Source organism: Myiozetetes cayanensis, unplaced genomic scaffold (assembly GCF_022539395.1).
Source record: "Myiozetetes cayanensis isolate MyiCay16 unplaced genomic scaffold, myiCay2020 scf1, whole genome shotgun sequence".
NCBI classification, from domain to species: Eukaryota; Metazoa; Chordata; class Aves; order Passeriformes; family Tyrannidae; genus Myiozetetes; species Myiozetetes cayanensis.
Window position 1 is genome coordinate 88,017,127 of NW_026086604.1, and position 27,706 is coordinate 88,044,832.

The 27,706-nt window shown below is 38.9% G+C and overlaps 1 protein-coding gene across 1 annotated transcript in view; it reads right to left on the reverse strand.

Moving 5' to 3' along the window:
• Positions 1-27,706, reverse strand: part of CAP2 (cyclase associated actin cytoskeleton regulatory protein 2) — a 67,687-nt gene that overhangs the window by 2,356 nt on the left and 37,625 nt on the right. The window contains exons 5-12 of the mRNA XM_050311823.1: positions 20,501-20,644; positions 20,189-20,274; positions 18,386-18,491; positions 6,018-6,207; positions 4,979-5,154; positions 3,685-3,808; positions 3,378-3,460; positions 725-865 (exon numbers count right to left, since the gene is read on the reverse strand). Of these exons, the coding sequence (XP_050167780.1) occupies positions 725-865; positions 3,378-3,460; positions 3,685-3,808; positions 4,979-5,154; positions 6,018-6,207; positions 18,386-18,491; positions 20,189-20,274; positions 20,501-20,644 (1,050 nt within the window). The remainder of the gene's footprint in view (positions 1-724; positions 866-3,377; positions 3,461-3,684; positions 3,809-4,978; positions 5,155-6,017; positions 6,208-18,385; positions 18,492-20,188; positions 20,275-20,500; positions 20,645-27,706) is intronic.

The window sequence follows — 27,706 nt, forward strand, 5'->3', positions numbered from 1 at the left end:
AAGCTTAAACCGCTCTATCAAATGGAATTCCAGCCCAAAAAACTAACATGAAATTTAAGTTCTATGCATGGCAATTTCAACACTGGTCTGTTGAGGAAACTATGAAACTTTTACAAGCATGCTTTGCCTGCATGATCCCTTGCTTGTGTTTGAAGTGACAGAGCACAACTTTATTGGAAATGCCACTGGGCATAGTACAAAAATCTTACCAGAACAGGAAAGGAACTGGGAAAATGCACCTGTTTGAGTGGCTTTTAAGGACATATGTTGAAAACAGTAGAAAGTACTTCAGCTCCAACCCATGCAACCACAGTTTTAGAAAAAACACGTATATTATACTGTATTTTTCCATCTGTAGTAATATTATATTTATCTTAGTTTTAGCGTCATCATCTTCAGACTGAAGTGCTCTTCAGTGAAGTGAATTTCTTTTGAGAGGTTATGTTTAGATATCAAAAAAGAAGATCAAATGGACAGGAGATGAAGCCATTATCTATCAGAATGGAAAAACAGAACATCATGTCTGATCTTCGAAATTACTTTGTGCCCCAGAAAATAAAGAGATTTTCCTCCTGAGATACAGACACATAGAAAACTCAATTGTTTCGGATCATTTTTTGGTGACATGTATGCTATGTCAGTTTCTTTCCTAGAAACTTAAGTGCTATTAGCTACCAACACTGTTGTGGAATGGGGAGGAAAGCTTTAAAAATATCTCACTCACATAATCACCATCCTGGGGGATAAGAATGTTCATCTCAGATGACTTGGCACTCACAATCTCACAATCTAATGATTCCTCACTGAGGTAGATGTGGCAGCCTTCTGTTTTGTTAATAGAAATGGTTGGCACTTTCCCCATCACCTGCAAAATAAAATCTACTTAGCATCAAGTCTTAAAGTGCACACAGAGATACTGTTAATAAAATCCTCATTGCCTGTGAGGTGTAATTTTGGCCACCAACATCTGATTCATATGTCAGCTGCCTGCGTGATGCTTATGTTTGATTTGTTAAAGTCTGTGAAAATTCTTGGTGGTGGTAATGAAGACCTATACAGCAACAGCAAGGTTTTAATATACAGTTTGATGAAAGTGCTTCCCCTGATTCTCTCTAATTTCAGTGACACTTTTGTGATGGTATTTAGGTAGTGTTCACCTTGTTCATCAGTGAGAGCTAGCTAAGAAATCAAACATGTAAACTCCAACCCAGTAACGGCAAATGAAAGACCCCAGCATACAGTAGAACTTAACAAGGGATTTGTAATATGTTCTGAAGACTTCAAAGCTTTTCCAGCATACTGTAGGAAAGGGTTTTTATCCCCTTCAAGCAAGCTACAGCTCTAAAAAAGCACTAAAGATCAATTTAATTAAATCTCCAAAGATATTTCTCATGCCACTTTAAAAGCAAGCACAAGATTTACTTGAGGGGAGAAAGGGAAATCTCCTGTTTACAATTCTACAGATTAAAAGATTTCTTCATGGCTAACTGGCTGACTCACTGGTTGTCAATAAAAATTCCTCATTCTCCTGCCCTCTCTAGCAAGGACAGCAATGTACTCTGGACAATGCATGAAAATGGCAGAGATTATTCTGAGCCATAAAACAGTAACAGCATGTGACAGATATGTACTTGTTAATGACAGTGTATCCCATCATTCAGGTTAAGAATATCTTTTAAGAATAGCTTAAATGTGACAGTAAACAAAGAACAAGTCCTCTTGCATCCCACCCTGATACTGAAGTCTGATCTATGCAGTGGATCAATGCATCTTAAACTTTCTTTTCTTAAATGGGTTCTTATGCGATGGAAGACAAAAGGAAGGTGTGTTTAATAAATTTTGCAAACAGCTGGCAATAAAAAAAAATACCACTGAGATAAAAGAGAGCCAAGCAGTACGACACTGAAGCAGCTACTTATAGCCAAATCTGTAGGATGAATATACTGAAATTTGTTGCATTAGCATATCATGTGTTTAGAAATTATAAGATCAGGTCTTCAAAGTACTGAGAAAATGGAGGTACTTAGCACTTGGCGTACACAAACCCTGTGGAAGCTGCCTGATTCGAGCAGCATACAGCATATGACCAGACTGTGCCTTCTTAAGTGGATTCCCACTCTGCTCCACTGCATGCATAGAAGCCTTATGCAATATGCATAGAGCACGATCAATTTTGACTCTAAGAATTTTGATTCTTAAAAAACACATTTCCTCTTTATTTGAGTATTAACAGGCTGTGGTTTTGCTATTCATGACATACGAATTTTTCACCTTTCATGAATAGTTTTAGAGGTAACAATAAAAATAATCAAATTATTAAAAGCTGCTCAGATAAATGCCTGGGGTCTTTAACTAACTGCCTCTGCCATAAGAAGACATGTAGTGATCATGAATAAAACTGCTCGTCACAGTTCAGAAGATGATGCACGGTTGGTAGCAATGTCAGTCACTTGCACAAGGCTCAAAATATAAAAAACCCCATCTTGCTGTTATTCCCTGTGGTGGCTGTGCCCCGCAGTTCTGAAGCATGGGGCAGGACTGCCTACATTTAGTGTCCTACAGCAGGCACAGCCTTTTAAGCAAAAGACCTCACTTTGAAGACTGGCAGTTTGATATAATTAATTAACATTTAATTTCTTTTCCACTTAAAATAATACATCCTGAAGTCCCTTCCTGAGACTAGGTCGTGTGTGTCAGACACAACCCAGTATTAGAGCCAGTAGTCAGACCTCTTTGGAATGGGATGAAGGAAGTGCTGTAAATATCAGGCAGACTGATGATCAGTCAGTACATCTATTTTCTTTTCATGAGAACCACAAGGAAGATGATCTCTCTTTCGGCAAGCAAGTAAGTACATTACTTGGTCATACAATGTGTCACGTTGATGGCTGGTGAGATTTTTCAAAATACCAGCACCTACTTTCACTTTGTATCATTTAGTTGTCCTTTGACAATCTATTTAAACATTTCCATTGAGAGGATAAGAAAATAAAAAAATCTTCTGCACTCAGAAATCAATTAGCTAACTGCCAGAATTTGTTCTCTAAGCATCACTGAACTTTAAGTACTAGGAGCTATTTAGCATGAAAGCAAGCAGATTAGGGACAAAAGTAACAATTCTTAACATTGTGTAGATCTCTCAGCTTCACCAGAACCAGAAGGCAGTGGGCTATGGGGTGTTTGTTCAGTGACAGTCAATAGTTTTCAGAGGCATTTTCTAAATACGTCAGCAGAATTTAGTGCATATAAAGATACATTTGGATGCATCTATTTCTTATTTTTGTTGTGCTCTGTGAGGTTTTAAAATCTCTGGTAGCTACATGGGGGGTTTTCCTGCTTGTTCTCTGTCTATTTTTGTTTCTCAAATAGATATTTACCTGAATCTGAATATCCCTGGAGTTGATCACTTCCACGATTCCCACAACATTGTCAAACACAAGGCCAAACTTTTTACAGTTGTCTAAAATAAAAGCAATCATAAATAAGAAAGGCAAGACAAAAGCAAATACATGCACACCTGCTACATTAAGAATGAAAATTCCCAGTCTGGCACTGCATAGCTCAGTGACTTTACTTGTGTAATCAAACCACTAAAATGAATGGAATGATTCAGATGCATTATTAATCACATAAGTCATTATTTTCAAGATTGGCATTTAAAGCCCAGCTGAGCTATCCACTCACCAATAGTAATTGAGTTGATTTTTCCTTTTATCTGAAGTGTAGATTTGTTACACTTAAAAATGTAGGCCACTTGCTTGAGTTCAGTGTTGTTAATGACCAGGTCATTCTTATCCTCTTGATATTCCTATTTCAAAAGAAAGTTTATTTAATTGGTTGTTTTTAACTAGCTAACAGTCAGACAGAGTTGAGTACAACTTATCCTCGAGTCATTGCATCTTCAGTTACAACAGAGCAATATCCTTCCTGTGGCTTAAAATCCTAATCTGCTTGGTGATCAGATAACTCACCTAATTCACCCTTAGATGACACATGTATATTTTAGAGCTGCAGAGCTGGAGAACCCAGTACAGACCATGACAAAACCCATTAATTTTGTAGCAAAGACACTGTGCTCACAACAGTTTAAAAGGCACTCACAAAACTGTTGTTTGGTTCCCATCTGATTTAGACTGTCACCTTGAAGAACAGGGCAAGTTTTTCTTCCCCAAATGTCATATAATGTTCAATACGGCGTACTATGAACAAGTACGGGCATTACCACATACAAAAAAGGAGAATAGGTGAAGAATATTTCATTATGAAATACGAAAGGACAATTTCACTCTGTGGATGTCCAGGAAAGGCCAAGGATCCATAAGGAAAGTTCCAGGTACTAGAACAGTAAGGCAACATGACACGGGCAAGCAGTGACTTCATCTTATGCAAACTCAACTCCACGGTAATGACTGTCTATATAACCTTCTGTATGACTAAACTGCATATTCTTTCCTCCCTCTCTTAACCAACACAGTCACATCAATTTTCATTCATAGATTCTTTGGTATATGTCTACATAAATTAACGCCCAAACTTTAGGCAAATCTCTCTTTTCCATCTGTAGATTGAGCAAAAGGAAAACACTTCTCTACTTTCAAGCATGGGAAGCATGCTTGCATGGAAAGGGCAATGAAAAATAAATATGTAAGTCCATTGGATAAGGTATCTGGAAAAAGTGGTGTGTGGTAACACTGTTCTGTTCTCCCTTGCTTGCACAAATGGCCCGCAAGAAGGGATTTTAGTTGGAGTGGACTTGACTTTACTGGCCTTCTTTCTGGGACATTGTCTCATTTTGCAAGGAATTTATATACTGTTTCTGACATTCTCCAGTGGGATGAAATAATAAGTGATTCTCAGAGACAAATTAATTAATTAAAGATGCTACAGAATAGTAGAAGTTAATCTGTAGCAAGGCAGAGAAGCTCTACATGGTTTGCAATGTGCCAGGGTGCAATTCAGAGGTATGACTGGAACTCACCACTCTCCACTTCTTTCCCTCTAGCTCCAAGACAGGGGCATGATTCTGCTGTGGGGAATTTTTGGGAGAGGTGGGACTTGGAGTATGGCTTTTTGTTGGAGAACGAACAGGTGGACCTTGGGCACGTAGGCTGGGGTTCTTGTGAGTCTTCTGGTCATCAGAGACATGTCGAAGCCCTAAAAAAACCCAAAAAGAAAGGGTTCTTGTGAAAGAGAGTCTATTTTCCAGTCCTATGAACGTTCACATTTAAGCATGAAAGGTTTATGTGTAACTGTGTTAAATGATTCTGTGAATTTACATGTTTTATTTCCTCAAGATTTACCTGGGTAACGACCTAAAGTGTAACTGGCAACACATTTTAGCAGTTCATATAAAACCTACTGTGGATGGATTATCTTACTATCTTATAACAGGAAATCCCACAGCATCTTCTAGTTCCTCTCTGTCTGTAGCAAGCCCTGAGAGTTTGTTCTGTCACCTTTTTCCATCTGCAAAACGAAGTTTCTTTTTCTAATTTATGACAGTATTTGACCTATCCCTTCATATATATTGTGTGATAGGCATTTAAACTCACAGGTATTCACTTTAATTACAACTGTCCAGTATTAATATAAGAAGCTTTATTATTGTACTCCACACTGATCTGTGAGCTGTACCTTTTTACCTTACACGTAACACATTTTGACACAGGTTGGTACACTCAGTGTGAATCAGAAAGAGGGATAAATCTTTATTCCAATTGCAACTTAGAGGTTAACAGCTACTGGGGACTGAAGATACACAGCTTGGCTGCCATAAAATTAAAAGGATGCTTCTAAATAAATTGTGTGAATTTCAGGTGTGCTGAATTTATTTGGGTGCTGTTGCTTCTAAAGGAGGTTTTGGTGTGCAGTCTTCTCCATCAGACCACTGCAAGCCTCAGAACGATCCGAGTTGCTTGAATGCAACTTAAAAATGCAGTGAGAGTTAGGTTAATACATATACTAGGTCTTGATGTAGCTTGACTCATGGATCACAGCTCAGTTTCTTTTCTCCTGACCTTTGGTGATTGCCTCTCCCTGGTTGAGCTCCGCAAACAGGGCCGAGCGAGCCGCAGTTCCTTCATCCTTTGCGGTTTCTGTATCAAAGATGGGGGGCGGTCCCGGGGGCGGCGGTGGCGGTGGGGGTGGGGAAAGGCATGACCCGCTTGTTAGAACAGATCGCATAGACATGGATGATGCGACAGGACCCTGTGTGAGATAGATGGAAATTATTTACCTACTGAGTTTCAAGGAACACTGTATCACGATAACTTTCATTTGCTGGCATCCTTGGATGATGTGAGTTCGGGCGGCTCTAGGCAGCCACAGGCTCAGAAGAATTTCTAGCCCCATAATCGAATGTAATCCTATGAATCCTTCCCTGTACCAGAGCTGGCAAGGCTGGAAAGACTAACGGTCCACACTGCTACCTCAGTGCAGAACTACTCCACCCGAAATATTTGTCCTAAGACTGGTGTTAAAAATCTTTAATAGTAAAGATCCCATAATTTATTCCAGTGTTTAGTCACATAAAAGGGAAAATGTCTCTCTTTTTTTCAGATACCAAATTCAGTTACACATATCTTGGTGTGCATTCAGAGATGTGCAGAAAATGTTTTGATCTAACACAAGCAACTGAGAGGGTCATGAACTGTCAGTTATACATATGGAACATGCTGAATTGTATGCAAGATGTAAAATGTTATTCTTTGGACTGTTGAAGTCATCTGCCAAGATTCAAATACCACAGAATGTAAATCTATGGTGACTCAAGTCAATTCTGAAATTCAATATTTGAATTTTTAGTTCAATTTATCAAATTCTTTTTTCAATTTTTTTTCAGTTGCAGGAGATCACAGCACACAAGTTATGAGTGAAGGGGGGCTTGGCAAAGTAACTAATACAATCTTTCAGCTTGCATAATCAGAAGTACATATTTTGGTCTGAATTATAATGCCTATATATAATATGATCAAAAAGACAGAAAATACTAGCAATGATCTGATTAAAATTTTATAATAATATCCCAACATCCTAATAGCAGATGTTAGATAGAATCTAGGAATCACTTTTTCTGTCTTGCCACTGAGTGTCACTCTGATCCCAGCTCTCTGCAGCACAGAAGGGACTTCTAAAAGAACCATTGAGAAAATTAGATGGGTTCTGATGAATTTAGCTGGCTATACAGGCATTGTACATGACACCAGAAGATATTTATAAGGTGGGCAGATACAATGAGAAAAGTACAGTGGTTTACAAAGTCATAGCTTCTCTAACTGGCTACCTTTGTTAGGAGATACAGGTTGTTAAAAGCATTCCTGGTAATCCATACTAGAAATAGATATTGCTTAGCTGGACTCTGAGGATATTTTTAACCATTTATGATACTACTACTCCTGCTTTCCACTAAACTGAAACAGCAAAGTATCTGTCTGGTTTATGCATCTCACAAGAGTGAAAACTACAGCTATATTTTAAAAAGTAAACTTGTTCTGGCCTGTAATCCCAACCTGATAATGGGAAAAGGGCTGAGGTGCGTATGCTCTTTTTTTATTTACTCTTCAGACATACTTAAAAAAAAAAAAAGGATCCAAGATCTCCTAAGGGAATAAGCTCTCTTCTGTGCTATTAAATCTTTTTGATCAAATGTAAACAAATGAGAAGAATCTCCTTTTGGCACTGATTATAATTTATTGTCAAGATATACTGGAACTGATGCAGACTGCTTTTAGAGACATTCCATTTTTGCTTGGAAGCATTTAACTCAGAGCATTTCTGCTTACATACTTCCTAATTACAGGTTATTGTTTTAGCTGGGGACAACTTCTTCACTGGGCCCCCAATTTATAGTGCCTGTCTCCCTGCCTCTGCTAATGCCAGTAATGTTATCTGCAGCAGAGTCAGCAGAACAGTGAATTATTTTAATTAAAAAAAAAAAAAAGTAAGTGGATTTAGTGGCACAATCAGTTGTTGCTGCCTGAGGTGCAATACAGATCTTCCCTTTCTGTTGCCTGCAACCATAGCAACTGAATCCACTATGTCCTGGTTATCCAGAATTATGAACATTGCATTTGTGGGGCTTTTAAAAATACTTAGATACCCAGAAACGGCGCTCACTGTGCACAGTGTGAACATGCAGTTATGAATTTGGTACGCTTTATGGAAGGAGATTAATAGCAGTGGTTAATAACTTTTAGTCTGAGATAAAAATCTGCTTTCCTAAACCCCAGACTGACATCTCCTTTCTCAAACATACCTTATTGCTTCCACTTGCACAAATACAGAGCTGTGGTTTTCCAGAAACTTGTGTCTGTGAGACTCACATGTTTATTTGGAATTAACACCAATAAAATTGTGCAAAGGCTGCGAAGATGCATCAGAGAAAAAAAAATCTGGAAGTTATCTGGGTATTCTGCACACAAGACAGAGCAGTGGGTCACTCCGACAGTCTCTCTGCTTCAAGTGTCAAACTGAAGTCCATCACAGATCATGCAGAAGACTCCAGGCTCAAATGATGCTGCTGAGTAGTGCATCAAAGGCAGTTTCCCAAATGGCAACTAAAGTGTGGGAATATCCATGTAACTGAGATACAAGCAAAACTCAGAGGGATTTATCTGTGGAAGTGGATAATCTCTCTTCCTGAACTCTGAAAGAACTATCTTGTGAAAGTACAGACGAAAGGAAGGATTTTAAATACAATTAAATTTGGATATGGTTTTGTATGACTAGAGAATGTCTTATTTACTTTCCCTTACAGAGCAGTACTCATGAAAAAACACGTCTAGTCAAAAATCTTAGTGCTTGACCTGAAAAGCGAAGACCTTCTAGTCCTTTAAGTGGGTTTCTAGAGTCAGAAAAAAAATGTACTCGAACTCATGCTGCCCATCTGCCTCCTCTTTTCTTTACAAGCCTGGTCCCTCCATCCCTCCACCAAAGTCAGTAGTTATCTCCAGTGAGCTCAAAAGATTTTAGGTTAGATCTAATTAAGAACACAGAAGCTGTCACAAGGTCTTGAAAGACATCTGAGTTTCAGACACTTTTCCTCTTAATTTTGTGCAGTCATGGAAATAAAGACATAGACCAAAACTTGGTTGTTAACATTTCTCCTGCGTGATAAATTCCTGTCTAGATTATGACCCGAGTTACAGCTGCACAAGCTAACAGATATTATATCATGGTATTTTTAATTATTTCTGAACATCTATGGCCATTCTGGAAACTGCAAACAATTTAAATCATAAATTAGGCCAGGCAAAATTGAAGGACAAATCAAAGGAAAAAAGGCCACTAAAATACAGGGTAGAACAAACTGCTCCACTGTAGATCTTCCATCTTACAGCACGGACACATCCAGTAGGACCATCCCCCATTGAAACAGAATAGGATGAAAAAGACAGACAAGTCTCACTAATGAGGAGCCATACAGAGACTTGCTGTAAAGAGGGGTTCAGTCCTACTCTGGCTTTCATCCTCTTTTCTTTGCCATTTTGATATACATAACTGAAATCAAACAAACATTCAACTGAGGTGAAATTCTTTGTGGGAAAAGGGGGCAGAAAGCACAAAAGTGAACTGGAAAGGCAGAAAACACATTTCACTTCTTGCATTCCCCTCATGTCAGGAAGATGGGACCTGTGCTGCAGTTAAACACACTGACATGAAGAGCAGATTTAAAATCAGCCTAGTGAAGTGGTTCCAGGAACTTTCTTTTTTGATTAGTTTTGACCTCTATTAATACATAAACCTCCAAGTTACCAACCTAAGTCACTGGCAATTACTTTGCTTTCCTTAGTCACCCTTCTAAGACCACTTAGACCCTCAGATTCTAGAATATTTCTGAACCAGGCTCTTAAACTGTTCTGGTATCTGGTAATACGTGTGTATAGTCCTATCCAATTTCAACTAAAGTGCCCTTCACAAAGTCCATTCATCTCTGTTCTGTACAGCGCAGTGTTCGTGAGAGCTGACTGGAATAAAATAGCATATTACATGCCCACAAAAGTTCATCTAGCCTAAAGCAGCAGGTGCTCACCAGCTTTCCTATTTGCAAACAACTCTTCAGATTAACTTCAAGCAGATGTTAACAACAGTGTGTCTTTACACAAGGAGCATTAAGAGCCATTTGGACCAGCAAAGGCGGTTATTTGCAAGCCGCCTTTCTTCCTCTTTTATTTCAGCTGTTTGCCTCGGTAACAGCTGCTGTTCTCAGTGCTGTGGTGTCTGTAGACACCACGTGGAGTTATGCTGATAGCCCACTGCTGCCATTAACATGTTGGTGTGGTCATTTTTCCATTGCTTACGAATAAGCCCCTTGTAAGACTATCAGGGGAGCAGATAGTGTTGGCCTTGCTTTCTGAAAATGTAACACAAAAATAAGCCATAACTTTTAACCTGCTAGCTTTGCATCACAGTGAACTTGGTGTGCTTTAAAACTTAACTCTCAGAGCTTTCTGAAAGGGGGGAAAATCTAATTCTTGCAGTAAGGTCCTATCAAGAAAAGGACATGTGAGCCCTGTGACCATACAGTGAGAGGTCCGTAGGGCATGAAACATCCCAGAAATTTCCTCCTAGGGAAAAAAAAAGTGTCTTCAGCTCCAACTAAATCATGCTCTGAATTGGGTGACAGGAATGGGTCAGGGATTGCTCCTTGCTGGATAGTTTTGAGCTATCTGCAGAGAGACTTGAGGACCTTCCACTGACTGTGGCACAATAGCTTCCTCTAGTGATAGTGTCTGATGCTGCTCACGGAGCGGGGTCTGATAAAGCCATTGTTATCACTGAGCAAGGGTTTGCAGGATTGTGGTACAGCCTCAAAGTAGGCTGTATCTCTACCTTTATCTTGTGCTACTGGCAGATGGGTGATGTACTCTCCTTTTATCTCTGTGCTGGCTACCAATCTTGCTCACTGGAAGAAAGAAAGACTGTTTATGTTGAGGTAGCTGACTGGTTGAAATTCATCTATCTCAAATCTCATTTAATTCCCTTGAAATTACAGTAGAGCTGAGCAAAGCCCTTTGCTTCTGAGAGGCTAGGCCTTGTCAGACACATTTCTCCTAAAGGCTTCCTTCCCCCAGAGCACAGGGCAACAGCCAGTCTTGTTAGAGAAATAAAATGCTGTTCATACATAACACAAGTGCTCTGGATGCCGTACTGTCACTAATTTTTGGTGGCAGCTTGACGTGTCTTTAGGTCTAAACCCAGCTACCGAGAGACTAAGAATTTCTTTTTATGTCTTATCGCAGATGTTACTATTTCCTGAGCTGTTCTTGCTGAACAGCTCCCTGGGTTAGCCTTCCATGTCACTGTTACTATATTTGTAGTATTGTAGCAGCACGGAGCCCTAGTAAGAGGCTGGTATCTCTGGGGATATGAGGGGCTTACGTGTCAGTCCCTGTACAAACACCCGCGATGTTCCTCTGTGTTTATCCAGCTTTCGGCTGACACAGTGCAGTGCGGGAACCAGAGGGAATAAAGTTCTTGTGGTGGGAACCTGCTGGGGAGCGTTTGAATGAACATGCATTTCTTGCAGCTGCAGTGGCTGATTTTTACTCAGAACAAGAAGATTATAAACATCTACATAATGCATATAAATAAATGATAGATGCACATATATATATGTGTATAGTATGCTGTGCCTATTTTATTAGCCATTCCTATTAATAGGTAAGTATCTATTTGCAGCTGAGGCAACAGGTGGCTTAGATAGAGGTCATGAAATCCCTTCCTTAATTTATTGAAAAGCCTTCTTTTCATGGCAGCAGATAAACAGGAGCCCTAATGGGGAATACACTCTTCTAAAAAAAAAAAAAAAAAAAAGGATAGCCCTGTTTTCTCCCCCTTTATAGTAATCCTAGTTTCACACCTAAAATGATTACAGCATTCTGTATTGTTCTTTTCATACATATGCACAGCCAAAAACAAGAATTGTGAAGCTGAGAATATCACATATCAACCTCTGGGAACAGGTGGACTGTGACTCAGGGGCACAGAGCTCTTGTTAAGGTGTTTTTTTGTGTTAAAGTAGCTTAGCACAACAGTTCTATTACCTACTGTATTTAAACCACCTGTCTGCAAGGGGTTATGCTGCCCTGAGATCTGCAATTCACTGGATGAAACAGCTGACTTACAGGGCCTGTAATCTTTGTGAGTTAAAACACAAAACAATGAAAACAGGTCTCAGCAGAATTATTTATCTGCAGAGTTTTCAAACTTTGAAGCTCCCTGTAATACTCTTGTGCCGTTTATCACCTGTTCAGGATTTAAAATGATGTTTACATCTTCAGAGGTACCCAACTTGAAATGCTTTACACAGCCATAGTCTTCTAAATCATTTGAGAACTCAATATTATTGTAATTGCCAACAAGTAATGTGCTCCAATGGGCAGATTCAACCATCTTTTACTCACATAAAAAATCATTCAAAAAGAAGACCAATCCTTTTAACAAGATAGTACAAGTTTTAGTCCCTTTTTTGTCCACTTTGCATACTTTCAGTTTTCTTTTTCCTTTCCCTTTTCCATTGGAACTAGGTTGCATAATGTTACAGGTCATGTGGCGTTTGACAGCTGTTGTCAAACAAGCCTCTCCCAGGTTTTCCCTGAACCTGTCTCGATGGTGTTTGGTCACTAATGTTAAGAGAACACCACTGACATACAGTAATGACAAATATTTTCAGCCATTATTGGAATGAGAGAGTAAAACTACTTTCTTTCAAAAGGACAGGGATGTGATTGAGGAAGTCTCCACCAAAGAGGCAACTATTGTGGAGTTGCCAGGATGGCTGGTTTTTTAACTGACAGTGTACCAAAAACCAGAACACTGCCCATTCTCTGGGAAAGGAACACTTGCAATTAAAGGATGAAATTTTTTCAACGAAAAAGTATAAGGAAATAAGGAAAAGGAAGGGTAGAAAAAGGAATGGAAAGTATACAGAAAAGGAGAGAAAAGCCTACGACTGAGAAAAATTGAGCACTCCAAAAATATCTCCATCTCATCCAAGATACAGGCATATAAACTGGGACATCTGTGCTGCCCTTACTTCTATCTGAACAAGGCCCCTGGGATTGCAGTTGTGGCTGTGGCTGGAATTTGGCACTACAGTTTTGACCTTTAGCTTTAGTGAAGTGGCTCAGACGATGGCTGCTTGATAAGTAGGTCAAACTAAACACAGCACAGAAGAGATACTGGGCAGACATTAGGAGGCTTTCGCCTGCAGAAGTTGGTCTTGTGCAGCTTGTTCACCTCAGTATGTAGAGAGATATTATATTAGAGGAAAATGTTTTGATAGAACAGGAGAGAGGCAGGGCCATTTTATAAGAAAATGTCTGGAGGTGATTATTTTAGACAAGAATAAAATGGCCAAAGTCTGCACTGAGACTACTGTAATTGCACTCAATCAGGCTAATGTAGGAATTATGATAGTACTTCTTGGTGTGCAGAATTTCAGCTTTAAAGAATGTCCTTAGAGTACTATCTAATGATTAATAAATATTTTTTAAAATTATATTTCAGGGAAAAAAAAGACTTGAAGATACTGTATTGGCTCCAATGGAAATGGGATTTAAATAAATCTCAACTGCTTGTAAAGATGTGCAGACTTCCTCCTAAGCTTTGATTTGTAAAGAGAGTGGGGAGGATTTCACTCATCACTTGAGTGAAATTCTGTACTAGAAACTAAACACTGTAATGAAATTCACTGCTAGTTTGTAAATATTTCCTGTTTGTAAATAAAGTACTAATAAAATTTGCCCTAAATGACTATTGCATGCAAAGAAGGAGAAGTTAACTACGGATCCACCTGCAACTGAAAGATCCAAGACAATTATCCTTGAGCAAGATTCATTTCTTAATGCACATTTGATGTATGGAAAACTGCAGCAATCTCTCATTATTGCTGGTTTTCTTGCTGCAAAGTTAACCTGCAGGAGCAGAAGTTTCACTTCCCCCAGATTATTTATGCAATCCTTGTCACAAACTAACTTTTTATTATTCTTGTGAACTTATATTAGAGCTGTTCATTTCTTTGCACCACCAAAAAAAAAAAGTGGAGGGTTGAAAGAGGCATGCTTCAATAGCACTCCTTCCTTAGGCAAAAAAAGAAAATTAAAAGAAGGGACTTACTGTTTATCAGTAAGAACTGAAAAAAGGCAGGTCACTGTTACAGCTGTGGCCTAAGTTGGTAAAGTTGTAGCAAGCAAAAGCAACAGTTACTGCATAGGTAAAATGCTACCCTAGGTACTTAAAACATTTCATTACAACAACTGCTTTTTCGCAAGACTGACTGACATCTGATAATGTCACATCTGGTAGCAAATTAAAACAAATCTCCATTAGGTTGGTAATTGCTACTGTTCCCATTGTCAAGATGGCTAAACTGAGATGTGGTGAGTACAGCGAACAGCCACTCACCACAGGGTGTATTAAGGCAGAAGGCCACTTTACGTTCAAAATAATGAACTACAGAATTAGACTTTTAAGGAAATACTGCGGATCCATCTGATTTCCACTGACAAGCATACTTTCTCTGACATATGCACGATCAATTAACAAAAATTACTGTTTCAGGTCATGGTGAAATTACATGGAACATTTTGCTCTCTGGGACAATCCTGCTCACAAACATCCATACTTTAAATATGTACTTTTCTTCTGTGAGCACAGTACCAACAAATATCCTAACCATCATACCTTTAAATGTCTACAGTTTACATGGGGCCCAGTTTTGTACCACCACTCCACATGAGTAGCAAAACAGGCTCAAGACACAAAAGGTCTAAAGGTCCTTAACCACACTATTTCTTGACTTTCTCCTTATACAGTCCCACACACTTCAATAGGATGCTCTTAAGAAGTAAAATATTGTCACACATCTTGGCAGAACCAGAGCCAAAGTGAATAAGGAGAGACAACTGTGTTAGATCCAAAAATCTGTAAACATCTGTTTTTATCCCAAAATTCTTATAGAGCAGACAGAGGTGGCTGCTGCTGTCAGAGCTGACTGCTTGGCCAATATTTCAAACTTTTGCACCTGTTTTAGTGTCTGTTGTGTAATCTGTTAAGACATTTCTTTGTCTTTCCTCTACAGTATCTGCCTGTGTGCTTACTGCCAGAGCCAGGAACACTTTACTGTACACACTAGTGATCTGTTCCAAGGTTGGCTGCAGCTGCCCTCCACAGGGTACGTGGGGGCTGGAAATGGCAGAGCTTTGGGATATTGCCATGGAGCGTGGACAGAAATGTACACACCACAGTCTACAGCACCTATAGGTTAAGGGGCCAACTGCCAACTAAAAAATCCTGTCCCCTTCTCTTTGGAAACACAAGCATAGTCTGATCTAGGACGATGCTCCTGGTTTTCTTGCAGCTCAAGCTATGAGAACACAGCTCAGAGAGAGGCAGTAGTTAATATTCTTATTGACTCTTTAGTCTCTTTAGAAATATCCAAATATGCTACTTAAGAGCTTTTTATAGAAACTTCAAGCATTGCTTTATTGACTTGTGCAGATATGAAGAGTAAATTATGGGTATAATATACTTTTAAATCTGTACTTATACAGAAGTTTCTCTCTTTCCCTCTATAATAAAATACCATTTCTGCATCAATGTCTCCCTTTCATAAATGTTCCCATTTGTTAACACCTTGCCAAACTACTGCTTTTTCCCTTTTTCCTTTTTATGCATATAAGGGGAAGCTGCTGTGTGCAACAATTAACAACTGTGTCTGGAATATATCTACAGCTTTTATGTATATCATATTTCTGTCTAGACCCTGATTCTGCAGACCTTTATGCTTAACTTCACACAGTGTGAATCTGTGATTTTCATTCTCACTTCAAAATGTATAACAAAAATGAAATTATCTCTTGAGTAACTCATTGCTTTCTTGAATGTATTTGTTACCAAGCTTCACAGAAATATTTAAATAACATTTCAACAAGCTATTTAAACAACCTGCTAACTTACTGGATTCTAATTTCCTTACATTCACATTAAGCAAAACTTAAAAAAACATATACGTCCATAAAAATGTGCTTGTAATTTAATCTTTCAGACTCACATCACATGAATGATAATTTAAATAAGCCATACTGCCAAGAAAACTTAAAGATCTGAGTAATATCCAAAGTGAAGCGAAATTAGTACTTCAGATGCAGTGATAGTTTCCTGATGGCAAGAAACTATGCTTAATATGAACAAACAAGTCACACTTAGATTTGTATTCAGCAATTTCTTGCACAACTGAAGAGAGGGAAATATAAATACATGATGGCTGAGATACTGGTTTTAAGACCAGTCAAATATAATCTGTAACAGCTACACTTCTGAATAAGATTACCAGTACTCAACAGCAACGAGAGCTCCTCCTGTTTGATCAAATGGCTGTAATCAGCTTTTTTCTTATAACACTACTTCCATACTTGTAAAGTTCTATTAAAGTTGAAAATTATTCTTTCTCTGTATTAAGAAAACTAAATTTGTCCCAGATTTCTCGGGTTAATTCAGCTAACAGGGCATGACAGTTTCTTTCCCTTATATAATAATAATTTAAAAATCATGAGCTCTTCTCACATTCACTGTTCGTAACAGACTAAGATGTAGCAAGACATTTTGTACAAAATAAAGAATAATATTTAATATTTTAAATTTTTACTACAGAAACCTACAAAGGAGCAAGTAATTTCAGTCTTCTTATTTATCATGTTTAAACATTTCTGCACTGCTTCAGACTAGGAAGTGCACAGAGATCATGGTGTCTCCTGTGTTTGAACTTGCACTTGAACAACTTGAGTACTGTAAGGACATGTACAATGTCTAATGAAGGTTATGAAGAGAAAGCTGTACATTCTATTGCTGAGCACAAGTATTCTCCTACATGGTTATCACCTCCATAGAGGGAGAGATAAAGCACCTTTTCCAGGTACCACAGAATCACAGAAAGGTTTGAGTTGGAATCTAGTTCCAACCCCCTTGCCAGAGGCTGGGACACCTTCCACTCGATCAGGTTGCTCATAGACCCATCCAACCTAGCCTTGAACACTTCCAGGGATGGAGCATCCACAGCTTCTCTAGGAGAGCAGTGCCAGTGTCTCATCATCCTCATAATAAAAAATTTCTTTCTTATATTCAGTCTTTCAGTTTAAAACTATTGCCCCTTGTCTGTCATTACAGGCCTTGGTAATGTCTTTCTCAGTCTTTCTTATAAGCCCACTTTATAAACTGTAAGGTTGCAAAAAGGTCTCTATGAAGAGAGACCTCTTCATCTCTTCTCCAGGTGAAAGAACCTCAGCTGTCTCAGCCTGTCTTTATAGGAGAGGTGTTCCAGGCCTCATTCCACGGAATCATAGAATAGTTGGGGTTGGAAGAGACATTAAAGATAATCTGAAAGTTCCATTTCACTTCCTTATGTTCCTGAGTTCTTAAAATTTTTAGGTGTGGGAATTAAAATGGTGGCCTACATCAGTCCTCTGAACAGTCATTCAATTAAAAATAATAATATTTCCATACACAGAAGAAATTATAAATCTGGTGTGAAAGACTGCATGTGCAAGTATGTGGTAAGTTTAGGAGATGATATCAGCAAAGAGGTGGCTGATTACATTTTTAATATACTTCAGCAATTCTCCTATCCTGATAATAAACATGGGTACATTATTAGAATAATATAGAACACTGCATCAATGTAGACAGTGGACATAAACTCTTATATTTATACCCAACAGAAAATTAATTTTTCATGTTTATACTTCTCTTAGAGAAAAATATTCATTGCTATCATCTCTCTATGCATCTCAGATGTAACGCACAGAGGAAGTTTATACAAAGAGCATAAGTAATTAGAACATTGTTACATTTACTCTCTCTGTTTATATTTCAGGATTTATTTCTGTATGTCTAACATAACAGTTTTATAAAGCTATCTATCTATGAAGTAATAAATTGTTATGTATTCCTTGTGTTTCTTTTTCCTGTTATTAAATCTTTCTGTTCAGATTCTTCCCAGCATTCTTCTCCTTTCCCTGCCATGTTCCCCCAGTTTTCCTTTAGTCTGACATGTCCTTCCATTTTTTGCTGTTTGTTTTTGTTCCTACCTTCTACTGTAGCAGGCATGGAGAATTGTGTCTGCCTCGCCTCACCACGTGCAGCTGAGGGTTGTGACTATAATCACCCCAAATAATTCTTCCCTCTTCCTCCAAACCTGTACCATAATGGCCTGACACATCTCCACCCATCTTTCAAACGTTTACTGGCTTGATTTGGAAGTCTATGGACCATGACTTCTGTTCCTGGCCTAGATTTTTTTTTTTTTCCTGAGCTAATGACCTGCATTAAAAGTCAAACTGGTTACTGGCATTTTATGGTTGTTCTTGAAGAAAGAAAGAGTACTTACAGTTTTACTCCAGGTGAGACCTGTGGTATGATGCTCCTTGATATAAGCTTGAAGCTCAGACCAGATGTTCAGATATGACTTCACCCAATCAACATGGCGTGTGTCACTGTAAAAACAGAGACAATATTTATGTATTTGTGAATGTATGTAAAAAACCGAAAGCATTGCTATTCTTGCTTAGAGCAGGTAAACTCCAACAAATCAGTTAGCAGGCAGCCAGCCAGCCCAGTGCTGCAAACACCGAGGCTTACTACACTGGAAAGCTTCAGCTCCTTCCAGAGGACAAACAAGGCCAAAGAACGTTTCTAGCACAGAGTGGTTCTGGACAGAAGGGTGTGCCATCATTCTGCTCAAGCACAAAGTCAACTGAAGGAGCACTAAAAGTGTACTGAGCTGTGCAGCAGGTACCCAGACTCAGTTTCAGGGTGCTGAACTTTAGAAAACTAAATATCCATGGGTTCTTTAAGATATTCTAGCTTCCAAGTTCAAATGTGGCCAGGGTAATACTGGATCATGGTGTAGTCACCAGACTTAAATATTTATAGATCAAAAATTTTTAAAGTACAAGTCACAAGTTGGCTCTAGAATCATTATCATTAGTCTTCCAGTGGGACTGTAAATGAAAACAAGAAATATGTAAAGAGAGATAAAGTGCTGGAGTCTTTACTTATGATGAATTATTACTGAACAGTGATGGCTGTGGACGGGATGCTTACAAGGATTTGTGTGTCTACCTTCTATTTATTTCCTTTGGAGTTTGATCCTTAATAATGCAGAGGATCTGGGTCAACAGGCTTAATGCAAAGCCTACTGAAGTCAAGAGAAAGCCTTTCACACTTTGGAAGACACTGTGGTTTGATTCAGTGAAAAATAGGAAAATAACTCCTTATTATAACTAAATACCTAAATAACGTACTCTATTTATACCATTACATGAGATTTTTTTCTCCAGTATGAGTACTAAGGCTATACTGTAAAACTCATCAGTTACTCTAGTAGGTAATACCTTCAGTAGGTGAATTAAGGATTTAGGAATAATATATAATATATAAAATGGAATATTTTATATATACTTATATACAAGAAATATAAATAGATACAAAAGGTTTTAATATTTATAAGGTTTTCCTCACTAAAGAGGAAAAACTCAATAGCAAGTACTGCTCTTCACTGTGACATGAAAATCAGGAGCTAATATCTGGCCTTCAAAAGAACCAAATCAACAGGATTTATACATGGTTTTTTTTTAAGCGGGCACAGGAAGGACCTGTATTTTTTCTTTTTGTCCATCAGCTCACAGACATCACTCATGGATTTTTTTTCTGTTAATTCCTTGTGCTTTTTAAGAACAGTGCAGTGGTATAGAGAAAAATTAAACGAGGAGCTATGGAATTTGATGTGCAGCTGTACACACCTACCACCTAAATATGTATTTTCAAGTGAAGAGCAAGAACAGCAACAGTATGAGTGCACAAATGAGACAAGGACACATAGCAGCTAGCCAGCCACATGTTGCTATGCAAATATACATTTGCATATAAGCCTATGATGCTGGAATGCCAGAAAATTAAATATAATCTTAAAATGTGCAGAGAGTGAAAACCAGAACTGCTAGTGCTGCTGCCATTCTCACTGCAACATGCTGCAGGTCAAAGATGAGGAGGGCAAACTATACTACTGCAAGCAGGTTTTATCAAATGCTTTTTAGTTTACAAATTGCTTTCTGTGATGGCATCGTGAACCCTACTGGTATGGTTAATGCTCTGTTCTGCGGCTAGTGGATACTGGGGCTTGGCAACATACCTGTTCTTGTAGTCCTTTAATACCCTGTTAGTATAAAAGGTAGCAGCATCATTCATCTCCTTGACATAAGGGCCTGGTTTAGGAGACTAGGACCATCAACCCATGGTAGCAGGAAACAACAGAAGGAGAAAGGAAGTAAAACATTAGTCAGACACCTTCCCTGACACATTAGGTTTATTACCTTCTTGGATGTAGTAGGCTGAGGAACTATATAGATGAGACTACAGGGCTCTGCAAGATTTGGAACTATTCTGGGCTGCACCATCCAGAAGCACATTTACACCCCTCTGAGCCCTCCCGTGTGTCACTCACCACTGCTATCCAGCCAAGGGCAGGTATGCTTTCACTGACGGCTGAGAGGTGGTTGAACATTTTACTTCCTCTGTTCCTTTCTCTGAAGTTCTGGATTTCCTGAATCTTCTCTGATATTGGCTTGAGAAGCATTGCCACCTCATTCTGGGGAAAAAAAAAAATAAATAAATAAAAGAAGACTCTGCTGTTAACAAGTGGGGATGGGGGTCCAAAAACATCCTGTGGTTTAATATTGTCTGCCCAGTCCACTGATTTAGGAGTTGGAAAGGAAGTTCATCATAAATTTCTGCATTACAGTAACAAATTAATTATCTTCCTCTGGTTGCAGCAATAAAATGCACAGACATTAAGTGTTAATAATGCGTTGCAGCAAAAAATGTTCTCAGCACTGGCAGTGTTTTCACATGCTGCCCAGGCTAAGAACCATATAGACCCCATAGCTCAGACTTAGCAGAATGCTTGTATTTTGTATCTGATACCCCTTGAACTTCTTGAGACTCTTTATACTGTCTTGAGTTTTTCATGTTATTAATCAAGTTTTCTTTCTAGAAGAAACACAAACTACTTGTTAGCAGCCTCTTATCATCTGGCAACAAGACTGGGAAAGTAATACACAGAAGGCAATATCAATTTCAGCTTTCCCTATCGGTATGTTTTAATGTTTTAATTTCCTTTGGCTGCAAGTAATGTGAGACAATTTCATGGGAAACATACTGCCTGCAAGACATGGTTTGGGGAAATTCTCCTGTGTTAATCAGAAACGAATGGTATCCAGGGGAATGACTGCTGAGTGGACAGAATAGTGTCTGGAGTGAAGAGAAAAGCAGAATGAATGCAGAAGTTACCCCAGCTCTTTCCTGTGCAAAGTGAATGCTAATCACACTGGCCCCATGTCTCAGAAGAACTAATTTAGAGCACTAACTCACTGGGAAAAGTTTCTTCCACTCAGAAAAAAGACGTTTGAGGGACATGGAGTCATCAGTTCATCAGCAAAACAACTGCTACACCTTGCAACCCTATAACATTGCACAAGTCTGCTCACAGAACCCACTGGATGTCCCATCAAAGACAGCACACCATTCTGATTCTCCCTGGCACCTCACTTGAACATCACTGAGGATGTAGCAGAACTCTGCATTTTTTTCTCACCTTTTCTAGGGCTACTTCTTTAATGGAATAGCGTGCTTGCTGGAGACAACTAATCCTCATGTTCTTGAGGAGTAATGCTGTTATGATACACACAGGGTGATGTGTGCATGCCCTGCTTGATCTCTGTCATCTGTAAGGTCTTTCTTTTCACCCTTCCACAAGACATCAGCCTTACAGAATTTTATGCCATCTTAAAATAAGCATGTCTGCTTTGGACCCACACAGGTCCAAAGACACTTCAAAAACATGACAAAAAAGGTGTTCTGCATTTTGAAAAGAATTTTGATCCACCTATGGAGCTTTAATATTTTAGTGGTAGTGTAATTCTGAGAAAGGCCCATGAATCTGAAATACACAGGGATATTTGATCTTCTCCTGTAACAAAGTGGGTTGGGAGAAAACAAATATTTACTGTATTACTGGGAAATGAAAAGATTTTTTGCTGATGACTTAATGACCAGCATAAGTCATTATGTCTGAAAAAGCCCCGAAACCTCCATGATTTGTAGTTCTTAAAATCTGATTTTGTTGCCATAACATGATAATGTCTGCAGAAATTCTTCTTTCTAATTTTTGCTTGTTTACAACATGCTGCAGCTGGTTGGTTCTTTCTTATTTTCCAGGGAAATCTTTCAAGTATGACAGTAGCTAACAAAACTGAAATTTAAGAAAATGCTTGTTCTGCTTTGATATTATGCCAGTTTTCCTCCCATAAAGTCTAAGGGATATTTACAGTCCTTAGCTTACTGTGAATCTTCATGGCCCACTTCCAGCCAAAGAGAATATCAGGTCTAAAAATACAGCTCCACAGATGCCTGGTATATGTAGACAGCACTGGGAGGCAGCACATTTCTGTGGATAGGGCACAGAAGTGGGAGTCCATAAATGGGGGTTCTCTTTGCAGCTTTCACATCAAATTGCCATCAGGTTTCAGAAAAGCTGTGTTAGTTTTCTTCAATTCCCCAGATATGAAATAATGTTAATATATCCGTTTTACTTTGTCGAATACTTTGATATCTACAGATAAGAAGGCAAAATCAGGATCAAATATTTTTCTGAATGACCCACAATGACCCACACCTCCTCCTATTCCTCCTAGAAAAAATCCCAGACACTTCTCAGAGGATTTTCTATCAGTGGTATAGACAGAATTTCTGTCTCTCAGAACACAGGACTTAATCTATCCAGTGAACCAACTGTTTATAAAAATGTAGTGGATCTATTTAATTTCACACAAAAAACCCCTGTGTAAGTTTTAAAGGTGAAATACATATTGCTAAGGAAAGTAGCTCCAATTAATCATTCCCTTGGCACTGCAGTGGCACCAGGAGAGCCACAAAGGGCCTGAGGCTTTGCTCAGCTCTGTCCCATGAAAGATGAACTGGACAGCCTGCTGCCCCTTCACTCTGCACTCCTGTTCTGCAATAGCTGCACAAAACCTGTGTCTGTTTGTGCCAGCTTCTTGTCATACAAGATTCTGAGTAAGGGTTGGACACAGGAACACAGACAGGCCTGCAAGGAATCACTTAATTGAGTTCTGTCTCAGTTCTAAATTTTTAGTTAGTGATTAAACTGGAGATGAATTACTGTGTATATGGCATATGGGTATAGAAAGGCTCATTAATTCTGGCAGTAATCAGTATTGTTTGGGTTTACAATGCAGAAACAGTTGTGCTGAGGGTTCTAGAAGAATAATCTCTTTATTGCAATGAATATTAAAACAGCTGACTGTTAATAAAATGTTTGTCTATACCGTATGTCTAAGAAAAAATGAATTCAAGAAGATGGATCGGAGCTGTTGGAAAAATCTCCAGCATGCCTTTGGCATGTGCTAGATAAAATTTCTTGTCACTTAAGACACAGCACAGTTGTTTAGCAGAAATTTAAGAGTCTCTGTATAAACACCATTCCTATTATAATATCCATTTTGTTGAAATGTTTAAAAATGCAACATGGGCACAACTTAGAACCATCAGAAGTAATTCCCAGTATGCTTTTTTCAGTTTTTAAAAAATAATAATTAAAACCAGATAGTCTTTTTAAAATATGAATACCTAAACAACCAGCCAGCTTTGCTCCATGTCTTACAATTCTTATCAGAAATTCAAGAGCAGTAAGACTACTGCTGTGATTAGCCAAAACACTCCAAAAAAGATACAGCATGCAACAAGAACTGCCTTCAGAGACTTAACACTCTCAGCCCAGTCTCATAAAATGGCCTGGAATACTAGTATTTCAACAGACCACACCATACAGACTTTCTTCTCCTTCATGTTTCTGCAGTAACCACATGAGAAGTCCCCCAGGTTTAACACGACTGGGGCACATGGACACTTCTTCAGGAGAATGGCCAAACTTTCAAGTTTTGCGATTTTTGAGATCTGCCTGTGAAGTCACACTGAGTGGCTTGATTAAACTTTGACTGCTTGAGCCAGTGATTACTTGAAAATCTCAGATTTAATTTGAGAAAATCGGTATTTTCTCAGGACCATTATTGTCCAGAAACCTGCCAGCATGAATCACAAAGGCACAAAACCCAGTTGGTAAATAAAAATACAGTTTTAAAAGATCTTACATATTTTTAAGCTAATCTTACGTGATTTTGAGGGATGAGATTGTCTACTGAAGAATTTTTATGTTGAGGGTTAGGGTTAGTCTGAACTGTAGCAACACAGCTCAGACTTCACTGTTACAGTGTTTAAATCAACTTTATTATGAAAAAAACATGTCGAGAGAATAAATACCCCTTTAAGTTATGCTAACTGAGGGGCTGGCATCCTTTGGCATAGAAGCAGTAAAAGAAAGCTGAGAGCATTTGGGATCACCAGCCCTTTATTTTACTCAGCGGCAACCTGAACAGCATGACTACAACCTTTATTCCATGGTGTACAGTTCTGTTATCTTCTCCTATCAGTTCAAAATCTCCATCATACTTACAGTGTATTTTTCAGGGGCTTGTTTGAAACATGGAGTTGATTTGAATCAGGTGTCTCTGTATGTGTTGGCAGATAGTGCAGCCTAATAGAGTGATTTTGCTAACAGTTGGTGCTGAGGTCTTGACATTCACACTATATATGTTTGGGGGGGCTATTTTGGACTAGCTGTAAATTGTGGTTTAGATGCTGTCTGGGAGCCTATCCTCCATTTAACTTCATCAAAAATAAACCCACTTTGTGCACCCTAAAACTGCTCTGTAATGTGAATCATGGCAGAGTAAATGGGGCTGATTTGAAGGAGAAATATAGTTCCACTGAGAGATAAAACACTAATGTAGACACAGCCATTATCTCTGCAAACAGCCTCGTACAGTCCCATCCCACATTTTATCCTTTTCAAGGATGAAAGATGTCATGGATAGACTCTGCCACACTCGGTTCTAACAATTTAAAAGGTGAGCATCTGCTCTCAGCTGAGACTTGATTCCCTCTACTGTAAAAGAAGTAAGAGATGTCCCTGAGGAATTCTTTCCACATATTAACAGATATTAGAAGACTATATGTTAGAAGACAGTAAAAGATGTGAAGAAATGAACTCTAGAGGTGCTGCCCATTACTGTAAAGAGAGCCTAGAAAGACACCTTACACAACATTCCTACCTTGACAGTTAAAGCTGATGAGCAGAATCCCATCCTGTGTCTACAGGAATAAGATACCGGTAGCTTCAGTGATCACAGTGAGATGCATTTTGTATAGATGTGGTTTAAGAAAGGCCTATCTTTTTGCTTGTAGCTGAGTATTCACAGTCTGGATGGAATCAGTGTTCAGATCAGGCTGAGGAACAGCCTCTTTATAAGACTGTATAGAAAATGCATTTCTTTTCAGAGGTGAATCCAAGCTAGTTGGCAACTTTGAATGTCTCAATTATGCATCTGGATTCCTCAAATTATTACTTTTTCTTTTTTTAAATTATTATTTCCATAGAAAAACACCATCAGCTTTTGTTGGTGGCAGTCAAACTGTTCTTTTAGCACTGACTATCTTCATCTCTCTTTACAGAGTGTTTCACATTTGGTACCACAGTTTTCCTCTTCAAATTGCTGTATAACCTACCACATCTTAATCCAATGCTTCCTCTGCAAGCATTTTCTGATTGGCAGTAGAGACCACTAGTGACATTTTTCTCTGAGAACACTGCATTTAGGTCCCTCTAGTATTCTGATATTTTCAGGGTTCAAAGCTCTCCTCCTACCTAACTACAGAGAGACATTAATTTATTATGGCATAGTTTTCTTTGACTGTAAATCTTCAACACAGTGGTATAACAAGTGTTTGATTTGTTGGTCAACAGTACAGGTTTTGCCACTTCAACTCACTGCTGTGCAACAGCAGGACTATGACACAGAGAGACAAATCTGCAGAATTGTCTGGTCAGCTTCATCAGCACAGAAGCTTAGACGCATTTGTGTGTGCTTCCAAAGTGACTTAATTGGTATTTGGCTTTTATTCCTCTTAGATAGCACAAAAATTCTCAATCTAACAGCCAATATCAGCTGTAGCGATTTTGTCCTTTGTGGGAAAAAACCAGGGAAGACCAAACTACAACCCCACATGACAAATTACTATTTTAGTCATTTGTGGGTTTATTTTGAAATGTAAACTCTGAGGCAGGGCAAATGGAGAGGAATGCGAAAGACAAATAACTTGTAACCAGTGGAGAAATCCAGGGCCTGACACAAACTGCATGCATTAGTTTACAGCAGTGCAGAATGACATCTAACGCTTTTAGGCAGGACTCTCATTTTTAGATGGACTTGAATGCTCTATATATGGTTTTCTTGTCCACTACAGCTCTCCATGGGGCAGTATTTTACTCAAGGAAGGGTCCTCCTGCTTTAGGCACACAGGTAACATCCCTCAGCTAATGAACAAGAACAATTACAGCAATGAACTGCTTTCAACTTTTTGACTCCTCCTCAATCCTGCTGCCCGTGTCAGTGGGGCCCAAGGCGTTCCAGGTAGCAAGGTTGTGTTGAGCCACAGTTGCTTTGTTCACAGCATCTGAGATTTGATGATGCTTTGCTAAGGCCAATTGTCTTTCACATGGGGCACATCCCAAGACAGGGATGTTAGACGATGCAGGTTTCCATCCTTGGACATGCATGTGGTTTGCCTAAGATCTCCCCAGGGACAAACTGTAGGTTCATTAAGCAGTCCTGGAACCTGCATAACTTTCAGAATTCAGAAATCGTTGGTTGCTGTCTGATTTAGACCAAAGTAAAATTAGAAAAAAAACCAAACCAACAAACCTGTGAACTGAAAAGACCTGCTGTTCAGTCACCTGTACCCTAAGTGCTTTCCCTTCTAGAAGGCTCCCTGCTATCCATGGATCTGTGGCAACAACTGTGTAACACAGATAAAGAGAGTACTAGTTTGGATTTGTGTTTAGCAGAAATAAAGAAAATGATACTTAATGAGAAAGGGAGTGTGCTATCAGCATCCAACTTTTATTGATCTGGGAGTTTTGGCAAACACGAGTGAAGAAAGAGAAATGCTACAAGGATACTTACAGCAGTTAACTACAAAAAAGGCACTGAGGTGCTGGAGCAGGTGCAGAGAAGGGCAACGAAGCTGGTGAAAAGTCTAGAGAGTAAGTCCTGTGAGAACTGGCTGAGGGAGATGGGGTTGTTTAGCTTGGAGAGAAGGAGACTTGGGGGGGTAACCTTATCGGTCTCTACAGCTACCTGAAAGGAGGCTGAGGTGAGGTGGGGGTCAGTTCCTACTCCTGGGTAATAAGTGACAGGAGAAAAGGAAATGGCCTCAAGTGGAATCAGGGGATGTTTAGATTGGATCTTAGCAAAGATTTCTTCCCTGAAAGGGTTGTCAAGCACTGGAACACACTGCCCAGGGAAGTGGCTGAGTCACCATCCCTTGATTAAAAGACATGTAGATGTGGTGCTTAGGGACATGGCTTAGGGGTGGAGTTGGGAGTGTTACGTTTATTATTGGACTTGATCTTACAGATCTTTTCCAACCTAAACAATTCCGTGACCTGAAAATACAATGAGCTTGAGGCTGATTAAACACAGATGAGTGATTTTGAGACAAAATTATGAGATAA